This window comes from Protopterus annectens, chromosome 7.part1 (genome assembly GCF_019279795.1).
Source record: "Protopterus annectens isolate FY-2018-M chromosome 7.part1, PAN1.0, whole genome shotgun sequence".
Classification (NCBI taxonomy): domain Eukaryota; kingdom Metazoa; phylum Chordata; order Ceratodontiformes; family Protopteridae; genus Protopterus; species Protopterus annectens.
Window position 1 is genome coordinate 219,369,561 of NC_056740.1, and position 17,500 is coordinate 219,387,060.

Sequence of the window (17,500 nt, forward strand, 5' to 3'; positions counted from 1 at the left end):
CACTGGTCTTGCAGGCTCTCCAGCACATGGCAACCTGGAAAGCCTCACTGAAAGGCGCCTTTGGAGCTTTGTAGAGGATGTACTGGTGGAGGTACTGTACACCACACAAACACAGATCCCTACCCCGTCAACATCAGGTCCTCTACTTTCTCCTTTCTCCTACTGTCTCTTACCTATTTCCTACCCATACCACTCTCTCGTATATTAAAAATAGGCAAAAATATGGAGGTCTGCCCCCCGACAAAAACATAGTGCCCATCCTCTCCAACCTCTTCCAGCACAAACTGTCTTTGATTTTTCTCACCTGTGTCGCACTCTTTATTTGTCTCCCCTTTTTCAGTCTTTTCTATATCTCCCTTTCTACTCTTTAATGAAGCCATAAAGTTGTCCACAAAAGGATACTCTTATATAAAACATTATAACCCCCTTTTCTTTAAAAAAAAAATTTTAAGTACGGTGCAGTCTGCACCTTTCCTTAAATGTTTTAAGCATGACTGCGCTTAGGCATGCTCACTGGGGATAAGCAAAAAAAAAACTAACACAAACCCTCATGATTTTGGAAAGTGATTCTCAGCTTTGTAATGCTGATCTTTATATAATTTACTCTTTTGTGAGAAGTAAGCATGTTTTTAAAAAAGACGTCACTTTTCTGGATTAATTGCAAATAACTTTCGCTGACTTTATTTGTATATCCGTGTACTGCTGCTATTCACAGAAAACTATAAGTAATTTGTAAATCCCCAGACTATGAATACCAGCCTATGTGTGTGTGCACTTGAACAAGTGTATACATATTACATATAGCAGTTTCACCATTACAGTTCTGTAAACTATATTGCACAGTTTCATAGAAACATGGTACTTACCCATACTTTTATCACACAAAGTCATGCCTCCAGTTGCCATCCACTTGGCATTGCTATTTTTTTCATCAGCTAAAAAGACATTGCTAATATTGGCCGATAGATATTTGGAATGTTCCCAAGACTGCAGCCTGTCAGTAATACATTTCCATTTTATACCATCTGTATTTTCACATGAAGCAGTCTGAACTACTCCAGACCCACTGTAGGCAGAAAGGCATTTCATTGTGCCTTTATTCACTAACATGAAATTATCTTTCCAGAGCCAATGCTGAAGCTTTGAGTTGATGTTACAATTCTTAAGATGCAAGTTCCCATCTTCCAAACTGGCTTGCATGCATTGTTTATGTCTAATGTTTTTGATTAAGAAACTTGTAGCTCCTGTAAAACAGAGAGGTTAGTCATCACTGATTGAAGAAATGCAAGCTTGTTAATTCTAAGAAATGCAAATTAAATGTGTTAATACAATGAAAAGTTAGAATGGTTTATTAACCCAAATTTAGGCTTTGTAGTAATTTTTGTACTGTAGGCTTTGTAGTAATATTAGTACTGTTAAAAGCGAAGTAACATGCAGTTAAGTAAGAAACAATGCAAACAATTTGCAACATGCACTTACCAATAAAGGCATAAATAAGCTGGCAAACTCTTTTGATTTTTACATTTTTCCCAGTATCATATCTCTGCTTCATTAACCAGTTCCAACAGATGTGCTTCATAAAAGACAAAGATGCTAATATATTTAGATCCAAAGCGTTAGCCTAGAGATCTGGGTATTAAACATAACTTTGAAAGTGCTATCTTGCTTGCCATTTACATAAGCATGTAGAAAAGAAACACATTACCATAAACACTTTCATTTAGTTGATTAGAAAGTAAAAAAAAAAAAAGTATAACTCAGGAAACTTAATAAATAATGTTGTTGCTCCAGAACATGATTTTAAAACAAACTGCAGCTCATCTACTCTGTAACTTGTTGAACTTCATCACTGTAATCTGCATACTCCTAATGGCTCAATGTGCCCAACATTAACATGTACAGTAGAATACATGTATGTAGCATGCTGAAAAAATGATGCTCCTCAAGAAAAAAATAAGGAATGGTTTCAGGCAGAACTTACATAGGAACTCACATTCCTTACAAACAACGTTCTTTATGTTCTTGTGTATTTATTCACAGAAATACACATCTACTCCTCAGTACTCTGAGTTCATGGTATATTAAAAACTGACTAGTTTGCTATCTCATCTTTACCACTATGAGAAATAAAGAATAAAAGTTTACATTTTATATACAGAGTAGACAGCCTTAGCAAAAGCTCCCTGAAAAATAAATGCAGATTGAGTTTGTGACTTCCTAATCTCATATCCTTCTATGGACTGTTAGGTTTCTCTGCTTTTTTTGTAAGATGACTTAATGCCACATAACTATAAGGAAACTCCACACAAAATGGGTCATTAAATTATGCTTAACCTGGGGGGGGATGACTCATGGCACAGGCTGCTGACCTGCAGCCCCTCCAACAAAAACAGAGCTGAAATATTTTCATTTTTATTTTATTGTAGCATTGTTGCCTCGCAGCAAGAGGTTCTCCTGTTCGGTTCTCGGCTGGAGTGCCTTCCGTGTGGAGTCTGCATGTCCTCCCCACGGTCAAGTGGCCTCCGAAAGACATGCGTGAATGGGCGTGCCTTCACTGAAGGTTTAGCATTGGGCTGGTAACTCGGCACCATAAAAAATCTGCTGCCAATCATTAGCGGACCGGAGTTCTGTTGTGGCAACCCCTAACCAGGAAAAGCCGAAAAGACAAACAACATTATTTTAAAGGTAAAACAAAAAAAGAAGCCATCATTCCTGTTAAGGGAAATCAGAATTTCATGCATGTGCTGAGTTCCATGTTCTGTTAAGAAAAAAAAATATCAGCTTACTTGTCAAGGCTGGCTGACTGGACTGCTGCATGAAGCAATGACGGCTACTTCCAATTGGTTCATGCTGCCTCGGTTGCCTGAGACAGCCTGAAAAAGTGGAAGAAGTACACAGAGATGAGTTATGGATCTGAGAGTAATCATTCTGTTGTTTTGTTGTTTTTAGCATTTATTTTTATTTTTTAATATGACTGTGGGTGCTGCTAAGACAGAAAGTCCTTTTTTGACAAATAGTGAAACTTTTTAGTACTATTAACTTGACAAGTTAACAGAACAAGAGAATGTGAATACCATGCATCTTCTGAACTAAAGGAAGCTTATTAAGTGTAATCTACCATATTTTCTCCCGGATTCACTTTAGAAGCTCGAAATACTGAAATATCGAAATTCAGCACTTCAAGTTCATAAAGTGGAATCCTGAAAAGAGCGAAACCTCAGAAGTGTGAAATTCAAAACCTCGCATACCGGAGGTTTTGAATTAGCACATCTGGTGTTTCGCTGTAGTTATGGATTCAGGTAGGTGTTGATGTGTTAAGGGTTTTGGGTAGGGGCTGTGGTGTGTGTTAGTGTGTTTTGTTGCTGTGATGTGTGTGTGCGAGGAGAATGTAGTTTGTGTGGTGGTGTTTTGTGTGTTTTTGTGTGTAGTGCGACCTCGGAGTTAGAATATTTAAGTAGGGGGGGTGTAGCCCCCCACATGGGGGGGGTGCAGGGGGGCTCGGCCTCCTGCTTTTATGTAGTACAAAGCTTGTGTGTGGGGGGGAGGTGTGTGTTTGTGGAGATTAGAAGCGCTAATTCAAAATCTCCAGTATGCGAGATTTTGAATTTCGCGCTTCTGAGTTTTTGTTCTTGTTAGGTTTCGACTTTATAGCCTCTACATATTGAATTTCGACATTTCAGTAGTTCGAGGCTATAAAGTGAATCTTTTCTCCCACAATTACCAGTTTTAGGGAGGATTAGTAGGGAAAGCTCAAGATTTCAAGCCAAAGTTGGGAGCATCCCTGAAAATCAGGGACAACTGAGAGGTACTGTGTGTGCCTACAAAAGGGCCTCACTGAGACAGATGCCTGGTGTCAAAGCCATGGCCTGAAGCTCAATGCCAAAAAGTGCATTGTTATCCCCTTTCGAAAAAACTCTGTACGCATGAACTACTACATAGGTGGTAGTCTACTTAACACCAAAAGTATGATAAGAGACCTTGGGACACAGGTGGATAGTAGTCTCTCCTTTGATAATCACATCGCCACAGTGGTCAGGAAATCCTTCTACGTGGCACACGTCATCACAAAAGGTTTCTCATCCAGGAAAAAAGAGGTCATTGTTCCCCTCTACTCATCACTCATTAGATCCATTATAGAGTATAGCACCCCTTTTGGTATGTACCTCACAAGACATCTACAACAACTGGAGAGGCCACAGAAATACCTCATAAAGAGGATTACTGGCCTCAAACAGATGCCCTACGCAGACCGTATAAAAAAAACTCCAGCTTTACTTCATTGCATATCGCATACTCAGAGGCAATATCTGCCTAAGATGCAAAGCTATGTCAAACCCAGAGCTGTTGGACATGCTCCACTTAAAAAAGTCCCAATCCCTCTGAGCTACACGCTGTAGGGACCTAAACCTTGTCACCACAATAAACAGCACATGCTGGAGGGATAGATTCCTGTCCCAGAGACTTCCCATACTCTGGAACAGACTATCTATGTCAAACAGAGCTCCTCATTAGCACTCTTCAAGAAAAATCTTAATGATTGGATGGGAAATAGGAAATTCACCCTGGGGATGACTTCTGTGGCTCTGCTCGAAAAGGACACAGGAAAATAATTTTCTTGGGTGGTGAAAGCCAAGGTACCTTTTGGCGAGGCTTATATAGGCCCCAAGGCCAATAACCTAGTACCTACCTATGAACCTATGTTCATGTGGGGATATGTGTGTGTGTGTGTGTGTGTGTGTGTGTGTGTGTGTGTGTGTGTGTGTGTGTGTGTGTGTGTGTGTGTGTGTGTGTGTGTGTGTGTGTGGAGAGAGGGGTTGCAAGGGTTTGCAGTGTAAGGTTCTGACAGAAGAAAGCTTAAAAAATGTATTTGGTCATTATTTATGTGTTTATTTATTCATTTGACAGCAAGCTGAGATCTGAAGCATACAGTCATACAAATGGCTGTAATTTGTTTGTGAGTGGGGAGTTACAATGGGTGGAGCTGTATGGTTCTGACGACAGCAAGCTGAAATGTGTTCTTGGGTCATTTTTGCTTTTATTCTTTCTATTCCAAGCAGAGTTCTGAGGTATTACCAGTCACACAAGTGGCTGTAACTGTGGTCACATGAGTGTGTGTTTGTGTGTGCGTGTGCGTGTGTGTGTGTGTGTGTGTGTGTGTGTGTGTGTGTGTGTGTGTGTGTGTGTGTGTGTGTGTGTGTGTGTGAGTGTGTCAGAAAGAGATAGGAAGGGAGTTACATAGTTTTGACAGCAACAAGATGAAATAAATGTTCAGAAAGTTTTTATGTACCTACTTATTCACTGATTGCAAGCAGAGATCAGAAGTGTACACAGTCATACTAGTGACTGCAGCTGTGGTCACATTTGTGTGTGAAAGGGGTTGCAATAGGCTGCACTGTATGGTTTTGACAGCAGCAAGCTTAAATACATTCCTAGTCTATTATTTGTACATTTATTCATTCATTCGTTTGATTACAGTCAGAGATTTGAAGTTTACACAGTTGTATACGTGGCTTTGTAGACAATAACTGGCTGGCTGTGATGGTCTGTGCAGGGTACATATGATATCAAATAATCATTGGTAGTAGCATTGTCATCAATAGAACATTTAGTTCTATTGATAATTTTTGGAGGGCTGAAATGTCTTCTGTGTAGCATCTGCATTTACTCCATCAGATTATGTAGCACCCTATGACTTACTGGGTCCTAAACGCCCCTCGACCCCCAGCTTAGTTCACTTATTTCCACCACTTTTATTACAGTGCAGTCTTGGCTAGTTATGGTGTTGTCAAAAGGATGAAAAAAAGGCTAAAAAACAAAGACAAAGTGTTGAAACACACACACTCGCGCACACACAAACACACACACACACACGCACGCGCGCACGCGCACACACACACATGCACGCACACACACATGCACACACGCACGCGCGCACACACACACACACACACACACAAACTGTGTTAGGCCAGAATTGGTTGAAAGAGAGAAGAAGCACTGGGGGATGAAGGGTGAAAAGTGTGTATCAGAAGGGTCCTATGTTGCCCTTTATATAGGGCTCCAGTTCACCTAAGGCTTGCCCTGTTGATCACAATCAGACAATTGAGATATATATAGTCAATAAAGCAACTAGAATGAGTAGGTAGTGTGGCAATCTGTGGATGAAAATGACTGACTCCACCTGTTGAGTGATCACAGGTAAATGGGCATTGATCTGCTATAATACAATCTCACCCCATTCCAATTAATTTCCAGCCACTCAGGAGCTTCTTGCAGCTTCCCCGCATTCCTTGAAGTCAATAGCCACCATTGACCTTAGCAAGAATTGCAAGGTGCCTTTATCAGTGTTTTTATACACAGAGATTTATATTAGCATCTGAAAAAAATAATTCCAAAGTTTTAGAAACTTCAGACATTTGTAACAGCAACGACAAATATTTGTTTAGGCATAATTCATGTGAGTCAGACTAATTATTCCATTTGCGTTAACTTTTACATAACAGGATGAAGTTCAGACTGAGACCCTGAAACCACATAGACACAAATATAGGAGAATCAGGACACAAGAAGGATGGAAATGAATGGCTTTAATGCTGGAGTGCCCATTCTGGTAGAATGTGGGTCACCTGCCTGGCTATGATCCTCAGTTGAGGTCAGGGATTCTAGCTCCGGCAAACAAAAAGTACAATGGAAGCACAGACAAATCATCTAGGGAAAGGAATGTTCAAGTAGTAGCAAATACACACATACTGTACTGATATCACTGCATGCCATGCATAGTGGGTGTGGTTAAGGGTAAGCCATGGGCGAAAACACTCCCCCATTGCCAAGTCAGCACCATAATGGAATGCCCTTACCTCCTCTCTGTCTTATAAGGGAAATATTGGAGGAGTGCCAGAATATTAAAAAATATGGTGGAGGCAGACACCAAAAATAGAAACAGAATCCAATGTGTGTGAGTGTGTGTGTGTGTGTGTGTGTGTGTGTGTGTGTGTGTGTGTGTGTGTGTGTGTGTGTGTGTGTGTGTGTGTGTGTGTGTGTGCATGTGTGTGTGTGTGTGTGTGTGTACTTGTGCCTTTGTGTAGCTAAGTGCTCTCTCTCTCTCTTTCTCTCTTTCTTTCTATCTCTCTCTCTACATATATATATATATATATATTGGGGGCCTGGGCTGTACTAACTGATTTTGGGAATGAGTTTCAAATGAATGATGCCATTAGTCAATAACTGCCTTCCCATACCCTGTAATATACAGTATTTCTTATTTTATTTACCAGAGCCCCCCCCCCATGCTGTCCATGTATCTTTTTTAACATTTTTCTTCTCCATTATTTTGAGCGCTGGATTTGAGATTTTGGGGAGAACCCATATAACTATAGCATTTGCTCTTTGTTGACTGGGTTATTCAAACTAGGCCAGTATCCTCTTTTCAGGGGAAACTCCAAAGTAGTATTCATATGAACTAGGGGACAGTGGGCCAGAGAACCAGGGGACTTCCCCTACTCATTTTGAGCAATAAGTGGCACCACAGAGCAGTCACTATTATTTGGAGAATTCAAACATGGGTGAAGGAGTAGAATTTGCTGCTGGAAAAAAATTCAAGCGTGAATCAAGGCAAGATGAAACCCTGTTTATGGAATAGCAAACTGGAGGTCTGGATACGGAGGCATATAAGAATTTAATGAAGGAAGGAAAACCAAATGTAGGAGAAGAGGTGATATGAAGTGCTGTAACAGATCAAGTGTTGCTGATGCTGTCAGATAATGAAGTTGGTAATGGGGTGGAGAAGCAGACTACAGAGGCCGAAAGTATAGAAGCATGTCTGGCTTATGGAGTAACAATGTTAAGAATATGCTTCTGCATCAGGGTACTGTGGATGGCAGAAATGATGTAAAGAAAAAAAAGTGTGCAACTGTTGTAAGGCAAGGAACAACAAACAGTGCACTGTGTAAAGAGATGTGCTTGTCAGAAACAGTGGCACAGCAAAACATAAATAACTTATTACCTTGGGAAGACTTTATTTTCAGAACTTTGGCTTGCAGTTTAAAAACTGACTGTGGAATTCAGAACTTTGGAAGTGCAGAGATTTAAACTTGAACTGTTTTTTTTTTCTGACAATATGTGATAAAGCGAATACATGATAAAATATGTGACATAAAGAAAATATATGTTAGCAAAAATGTTTGGTCAGAGAGATGGATGGGAAGTGTGGGTTACACTGGCTATATGTGATGGAAAATTCCAGCATATTTAAAACAATGCAGTAAATGAATAGGAAAATAGCAACTGTTGGGTACTGGGATCAAATGAAGGCCTGTTCCTATTGGCTTCTAATATGTGGGGATGGAGGTGAATAAATTAAAGATCGAAATTCCCAAACTGCATTCACCAAAAAAAAAAAAATGTTGAAAAAGACTCTTTAAGTGTTTTCTTTTTGTAGGGGTAAGTCCCCCTGTACCCCCAATGAGGTGGGCAAGCCCTCACATCCCCTGAACTTAAATATACTAACTCACAAGAGAGGGAAATTCCCCCAAAAGGAAATCACTTCCAGCACAACTCACCGACAGTGATTTCCTATGGAGGAACGCCAATAGTCAGCAAGTAGAACCAGGCAACTGAAACTCGAACATTCAATCTTCTTCTACCAGAAAGTTACCCTTTCTATTGTGGGGATGAAAAACATTTGGTTCAAGAATGCACAAAATGACCATGTAGGCAATGTGAGGGGGGGGGGGGCATACTAAGAGAAACTGTCAACTGTTTTGTAGAAAATGTAATGAGCCTGGCCATTTCGGTTTGAATATCTAGTACTGGAAAAAGAATGAGTTCATGAAGAAGAAATTAAGAAGCAGGAAAGACACTATGTACAAAATAATATTCAGGAAGAAAATTCAATGGTTGATGTAAGTAGGGAAGAAAGTGAAAGAAATATTACTTGAGGTTAAGAAATAGAGCAAGAGGAATGAATAATGGTAAAAGGGATTCAGATACAGCAGAAAGTAAGCATGATGGGTTGGCAAGTGAAGAAGAGGAAGATGGTGACTCAGAGAAATAAGAGAAAAATATGGTAAATCTTTTGCAAGGCAGGTAAGAAAAAGAAAAAAATAAGGTGGAAAAACAATGCAGTAAATGTTTAATGGCTGTTGAATGATCCAAAAAGAAAAATGTAGATGTATTATGTTTGCTGGATACAAGATATATTGAACATAAAAAAGAGAAACAATTGAAACTGTTTGGGGGAAAAGATTACATGTCCAGCAGAATATGAAATTTGTTATGGGTTAGGGGTATTAATAAGAGAAGATTAAATGAAATATTGGATAACAACTGTAATACCAGGCAGGGTGATGATATATACATGATGCTAGAAAAAAATGGAAGTTATGTGAGGGTAATAACAATATATGCATATACAAACATGTCAGAAAAAGTTGTTTGAGGAATATAAAAATATGTAAGAGTAAGTATGTCAATAGTTATGACTGAGGACTTTAACTATATGATAAGCAAAGAAGATGGGAAAATAACACAAGATGTAAAGAAGATAAAATAAGTGATATAATGTGGAAATCTTAAAACAGGAACAAGTAGAGGGTGGACATGCAAAAGATGGATTTTTAAAACAGAAGTAAATCATGTTATGTATTCAAGTGATATGAAGGAAATGTAGGTGGGGGAGAAAAGGAGATTATCAGAACATAGAGCAATACGGGCTATGGCAGTTGTAATGAAGAAATAATAAAAGGAAAAGAAATAAAATGGTTAACAGATGATACAAATGAAAATAAAGAAATGAAGGAGGAACTTAGTAGATTATGGAAAGAATAGATAACAATGACAGTATTTTATGAAAGTTGGACAAAACCATGGGTAGTGTTTAAAGAGAAATATTAAACAACTTTTTGAAAGTAGAGAGTGAATAGTAAAAACAGAAGTAAAGTGGAACATAAAAACAAGATGAACATTTTTGACAAAGGAATGGAAGAAGAATGCAATACAGCAAGAAAAACAGAAAAGAAAATGTACAAGAAATAAAGAAAAAAAATAATGCATTGTTTTATGGAAGTATTTGTAAAGGGAAACAAGGAAAAATGTCATCCTTTTTAGGAAAAGAAGCTTAAGCAGATGAAAGGAATGGTAGATGAGAGTGGGGTGGTAAAATGTGAACAAGAAGAAATGATGGTGATAGCAGAAAATTGTAGAAATAATGTATACTAGGGAGAAGATAAAAGGGGAACATGAAATGTATAGTCAATTTTGGATAGACCAAAATGCAAATTAGAAGATAGAACTGAAGTGAAATAATTGGAAGAAGTTATGAAAGAATGGAAGAAAGAATCAGGACCAAGCCTTAATGGGTTAAGTTATGGGTTTTATAAAGGGATATGTATAAATGAAAAAAAACAAGTATTTCTGGAAATGCTGAAAGAATGGTTAGAGGATTGAATAGAAGATGAAAAGATATGTGCTGGTGTGATTAAATTTATATTGAAGAAAGATGACAAATTAAGAACTGAAGGCCCATAACACTGGGGAATGCTGATTATAAAATCTTTATGAAGTTAATGAAAACAGAAATGGAGATTGTTTTGGAAGAAGTGCTAGGTAAAGGGGTATATAGAGTAAACAAAAAACAAGTAAAGGAAATGCTAGTAATAATAAGAGAATAATAGACACTATTTTAAGAGGAAATAAAGATGTAAGGTCAGCTGGTTGTTACATAGCAAAAGCATTTGATTCAGTAAGTTGTGAGGAGATGAAGGACATTTTGGGGGAATATGGGGTTGGAAAAATAATAAAAATATTAATGAAAGTGTTATAAGATGTATTGGGTGAAGGGAAAAAGAGTGAAATAGGGATGTCTGGTGAGTATGTGCTTATTTGTGCTAGTAATGAATTCATAATACAAAAATGCATTGATGAAATGAGAGAAGTAGGATAAGATGTGTAAAAAGGTATAACAATACGTACCTATGTATGTTTCATATGTGGATGGTTTAGTAATTGTAACAAAAATATAGTATGGATGATGGAAATTATGACAATAATGGAAAGTGGGTTAAGTAAAACTGGATTATGGTTAAATAGGTCAAAGAGTAAAGGTTTTGGTGCAAAAAATGAAGATAAATGGAATATATTTTACTAGAAATTAGATGAACATATTAGAAATCAGGTTTGGCAAAAGCAGAAAAATAATAGAATAATATAGAGAAATTCTGAATGAAATAAAGAAGATAATTATTTGGTGGACATCATTCTAGGTATCCTTTAGAAAGAAAGTATATATGTTAAATATGTGTATATTAGGAACATTGTGATATTTAGGGAGCATATATATATATATATATATATATATATATATATATATATATTTATATGTGTGTGTGTGTGTGTGTGTGTTTTCTGGAAAAATGGAAAATTATTATTAGAGTTTTTTATTGCTTTAAAAAAGAAGATGTGATGAATTGCTTTATAATAAGAAATAGGAATAATTAAGATGTGTTGGCTGAAATAAGGTTTGCATACCTCTCAACTGTATAGATTTTCACAGAATGTCCAAATTTTTGCCTCACATTTTTGGTCCATTTTTCATAAAATTGTGGTTTTCTGGCAAATTAGTGGTAAATTATTAAAGATTAAAGTTATAAAATAATGTCAGACATTTAAGTCTCAGACTTCATATCCTTCAGAAAATTCATGCTAATGTAAAACATGTTATTTTATCAACTTTCTAAATTTGTAAGAGCAATATTTAAAAACTGTCCCTATTTTGGGGCCTTTGCCCTACTTTCATACATGGCTTTGTCCATCCATATTTCTTGCTCTAAGAGGTTGAGAGGTATAAAGGTTTATAAAATTGAAGATATAAAATATAGAAAATATTGTACAAATTTTAAATGTAAAAAACAATTGTAGAAATATAAGTAGAATGGAAATGTTGTGTTGAATTAAGATATATGAAAATAAACAAAACAGCCATCCAAAGGAAGAATAGTACTCATCGGTGGTAGGGGGTGTCATCATATCATATAACTTTAAATCAAAATTCACTTTGCATCTCTTTCCACTATTGCTAAATAAGAGCATGTTTTTTTCTGAGCTAAGTGTTCTAAATTTTATTTGCTTTTATCTGTTGTAGGACTGTTCTTATCTGTATATTGTAATATTAATGTATTTTATATGATTTTCACATTTTAACACATTGTCCTATGTTCTGATAGTTTAATTTTTAAGCCTTATCCTACTTATTTTTTTCTTATTATTTTCTCATTTTTATTGAACTATTTATGTGATTTAAGTTCAATCTAGGTGGTGGATGCTGTTTCAAGCAGCTAATAGTGTACATTTTGTGTCCTTGTACTTTTGTTTTGCTTGTGCCCCTCCCCAAAACTCCACCACTGAAGTGAATAGAAAAGGTTGCCTGATTTTTTTTCTTTTTATATTTTTTATATTATATTATTATTGGATTTAGCATTTGGTGGTGGTGTATGGCTGTTGCATATATTTTGTGTGTGCTGTATGTTGGTTTTATTAAATGTGTTTTCCACTGCAGTATATGGAAAAGTAGAATAGGTGTCTGTCATGGTTTGTGTATGTTTGTTAGAATGTTGTAATCAACCTGCTAATACGTATTTCTGGATTATGTAACCAGCCTATACACTTATATACATGCCTTTATTAATTACAGTCTATCCTAGAAATGTGCATTTATTCCACCTCCTCTTTTGCAGTGGGTTCAAGGTAAGGATATGTATATATATATATATATATATATATATATATATATATATGCATAGTCAGTTTCATTGAATAACCCATACGTCAACCTCATAAATGTCAACCACAAAAGACTGACAAAGAGAGTATTTATACATTACCACACATGCACTAACAAAGAACCTCAGAGCATGCCATTTTTACAGCAAAAATTTAAAAAAATTGTTTTTACAGGAGAGCAAGCCCTTCTGCTCCAAGCCCCCACACCCCCAGCTAATTATATATACTTACTCAATAGTTTAATAAGAACAAAAAAAAGAGGTTGACAAGGAAAAAAGTCGCTGATCCAACAGGAATTTATTAAAAATAAGCGCTTTCATTCACTTATTGTCTTTTCGTGAACTTCCATCAGATGATTCCACTTATTCAACAGGTTTTTTTGTCACTTAAAAAACTGATAGAATGCAATTTAATCTGCCAAATCATCTCTAACTTCTCCAACCTATTTCTATAATTTCCATCTCTTGAATCTAAAAAAAAAAAAACCTATAAGCACACTAAAATAATTTTTAATATATTCTTTTCAAATTCTAGTGTGCATATATAAGGTGTAATTTTAACTTTGCTTTTAATAGTGCTTTTTAATTATTTTTGAATCTTTTTGGTAGCATCCACATAGTCATGCCTACATAGAATGCCTCACAAAATGAACAAATTGCAATATAAACTATACCTACAGAACTACAATCAAAATATGTTTTATTTCAAAAGTGCTATATATTAATATTTGCATCTTCCAAAGTATAACTGCATATAGAACAAAAACCACACCTATAACAACCATTGCTTCTGAATTTGATTGGATAGTGCAAAGGTACCATGCCTCTCAAGTTTTGTTTAATATAGCTCCCTTGTTAAAAACAAAACTTTGTCTTAAACTTATAATACTAACTAAATCAACATTGCCTTTTAATATATTGCAATTTTCCGTAATAATATTTTTTATGTTATTTCCATCAGACACTTACAAAACACAATTATTAAATCATTCTGATCATCTCTAGAATTCTTTACACAAACACCATCATTTAAAATAGGTTGTTGTTTTACTTAAAATTTCCCCAGCAGTCCTAATCAATGTTGACTTAAAATAACCTCTCTCTACAAACATTTCTATAATTTAATTTATACCAGACCAAAATATGATAATCTGGGGTTAATCTAGATAACCTAAGAATCTGACCTCTAGGAATTTTGTCTTTAATAAAACAAGAGTGTTTTATGGAATAATGCAAATAATTGTTTACAAAATAGGGCTTTCTAAAAATCTTCCAAGTAAGCTTGTTTTCACAGTCACAGGTCACTAAAATATCCAAATAATTGACTTCATAACCAACAGTAACCATATTAAATATCAAAAATTATGTACTGTTGTTCAAAGCTGCAACAAATTCTTTCAATTCCATCCTAGTACCACCCCAAATAAAAAAAAAATCATCAACAAACCTTTGTAGTATAAAATGTCATCATAATAACAAAGAACAGTGGTAAGATTATTAGTGCCCCACCAACCCATCACTAAATTGGTCTACGTAGGAGCCGCTGCTGCTCCCATAACTGCACTCTTTTTCTGCTGATAGTAATAATGATTAAATATAAAAAAAGTCATTTTCCAACATAACTTTCATTAACTCACACACCTGTTGACATCTCCTTAGCTGACTATATGCAGTAATCTAAACCAATGTTGAAGTCCACCCATATATATCTATACATGGGTCTACTTTTATTTGTCAAAGTTACATTTCTTCGACAAAAAAAGTATGACCCCCAATTACTTAAAAGTACACATCAACGAAAGTGCACTTTCGTGAATTCCGGTTCAGCGAACTGGTAATAAAAATAAAATTGCACACTATAAAGGCAGTTTTGCAGGAGGGCAAGCCCCCCTTCACCCCCATACCCCCACTACTTTATATATACTAACTCCGAGATTGTACTACATGTTACAAGAATGCTTCAGTGAGGATAAGGGAATATACCAGTTTCTCCACTGTCGTGTGATCTCAGAGTTAGTATATATAAAGTAGCATGCATTTTTATTTTTGTTACTGGTTCGGTGAACCAGTCACGAGTGCACTTTGAAGTGCACTGCACTGTAATTAGGGTCGTGTGTACTTTTGTTTGTTGAAGAAACATAACTTTGACAAATAAAAGTAGATATTCTCACACACACACACACACACACACACACACACACACACACACACACACACACACACACACACATATGCATATATATATGTATATATGTGGCCAATGGCCAATGTAATATTAACTAATGTGTGTGTAATATTAATGTGTGTGCGGCGCAATCTGTCTTGTGTGTGTGTGTATATATATAAAGTATGTGTGTTCAACTAATGTATATGTGTATATGTGTATATATATATATATATATATATATATATATATATATATATATACACACACACACACACACACACACACACACACATATATATATATATAGATATATATATATATATATATATATATATATGCAATGTTATAGATATATATATATATATATACATACATATATAAACTTACATATAAATACACACACACACAGATATATATATATATATATATTTTTTTGCATGCTTACTTTAATTGACTGTAAAATAAAAAAGGCTTCCCACCACAACGAGAAGTGCACTGAAAAATTCTGTTATGATACAAGCTTTAATAAAACAAAGAAATAAAAAGCACAAATTGTGCAGTTCAGATTGCAGGTCAAACGGGATAAGTGCTTTCAGTTAAAAAACCTTCTTCATATCCTAGTGTGTAGACCTGACTTACTACTTTTAAAATAGGGATCCTTAATTTCCCAGCCAATCACATACAGCAATCAAATACATGCCTTCCTTAAGCCTCCATTTCATTTCTTAATCAGGCTTCTCTCTTTCAAAATGGGCTTAATAGGAACTATTCTGTTAAGCCCTGAAACAGATTAGCTCTGAGGTTCATGATCTATCTGGTTTCTTCCTTTTCAGTTTTGTTGACAATGTCTCCTCCACGAAGGTTAGTAGTCACATTTTAAATAACTATAAAACTAAATGAATACCCTGGATTTTCAGACACATGTCCATATAGGGCATTAGTTACCACTTTATTCTTGATGTCTAACAGTAAGATATACAGTTATTTCTTAATTGTAAACCCTCCATGTTTTCTTCCAAAATTGCTATTTTGCGGAGGGATTATTAGGGGGAAGAGCAACATTTTGAGCCAAAAATTGGGGACAGTTGAGAGGTTGGCTATGCCTAATTCTATAAAAGCAATTTATTTGCATGTACCTCTCAACCTGTTAATGCAGTAAATCTGAACAAGGCCAAATATATTGGGGGCACATATAAACAGTACTAAAAATTGCTCTTGTATAAATTGAGACAGTTGATAGAACGGCTCTTACTTTAACATGCATTTTTATGAAGGTTATGAAGTCTGAAACTTATTATTTAGTGACTTCTGGCAAATCATTTAGGAATTAAAACTACAAATTTTATGAACAACAAACCAAAATAAGAAGCAAAAATCTATTCATTCTTTGAAAATCTGGACAGTTGGGAGGTATAGTTCAGCTGGGCCTGTCTGAGTTTGCTGCCCACCCTGACAAAATAATGGTTGAATGGAGCCTCTGCAGCCATTCCAATGAGCCATTACTTGGCTATTTCACTCCATTTACCATAAACACTAATGTGCATACTGCTTTACTTCAATGATGAGTTGGACTTCATTTGAAAGTTTTATTTTGTATTTTACAGCACAAACATTAAGTCACCTGTTAAACAGAGCAATGCAGTCTCACAATGAAAACTTAGCATTAAAACTTCTCTGCCCTTGAAACTCACATTCATTGAAACAGCATTGAAACCCACATTCAAAGAAAATACATTTGCCAGTGGCAGATAAAGATTAATTTTGGGCTGTTTTCGAATCATAGGCCCCTTGCATATGAAACATACATGTGCTCTTTGATACACCTTCCTCATTGTACTAAAATTATATTCCTTGTACAATACAGTACACTTGTTAGAGGGTGTTTTAAATTTGTTTTGAACATTTTTCCAGTAAGCAATGAAACAAAACATATGCACCCATAATGGCAAAACTGCCCAGTTGAGAACATTTATCATAAAAAGTCTACTCAGACTTCCACAGTCCACCATTATTAGTAAATATACACAATTCTACAGTCCACCATTATTAGTAAATATGCACAATTCCACAGTCCACCATTATTAGTAAATATGCACAATTCTACAGTCCACCATTATCAGTAAATATGCACAATTCTACAGTGCACCTTTATCAGTAAATATGCACAATTCTACAGTCCATATTCAGTGAATTCAGTTCTTGCCATAGCTGTCAACCTTAGCACAAAAACCTGGACAAAGCCAATAATGGGGAATACAGTCCCAAAAATAGGGGCAAATTTAATTTATTCATCTTATAAACTTAGGAAATTGCTATAAATAAGGTTGTGCTACTATGTATTCTGAAGAACATGAAGTTTGAAATTCAAATGCGGTCAATTTTACTGCGGACAGAACAAAAGCAATTTTCAGCAGAGGCATGAGGGATTAATACTGCAGACCGTCTTTGTAAAATGGCGGGGCACGAGAGCAAATCCACAAAAATATAGGGAGGAGATATTGACAGAAGCCACCCCAAACTAGAAGCAAACCAGAAAACCTGGTAGCTGTGAGGCAACAAT

The 17,500-nt window shown here is 35.9% G+C and overlaps 1 protein-coding gene across 2 annotated transcripts in view; it reads right to left on the bottom strand.

The window, feature by feature from the left end:
- Positions 1-17,500, bottom strand: part of SLC51B (solute carrier family 51 subunit beta) — a 186,040-nt gene that overhangs the window by 57,888 nt on the left and 110,652 nt on the right. Inside the window, exon 3 of one of the 2 annotated variants that reach the window (XM_044078666.1) lies at positions 867-1,244. The exons of the other annotated variant lie outside the window; for it this stretch is intronic. Coding sequence (XP_043934601.1) covers positions 867-1,244 — 378 coding nt within the window. The remainder of the gene's footprint in view (positions 1-866; positions 1,245-17,500) is intronic. 2 annotated transcript variants of the gene reach the window in all.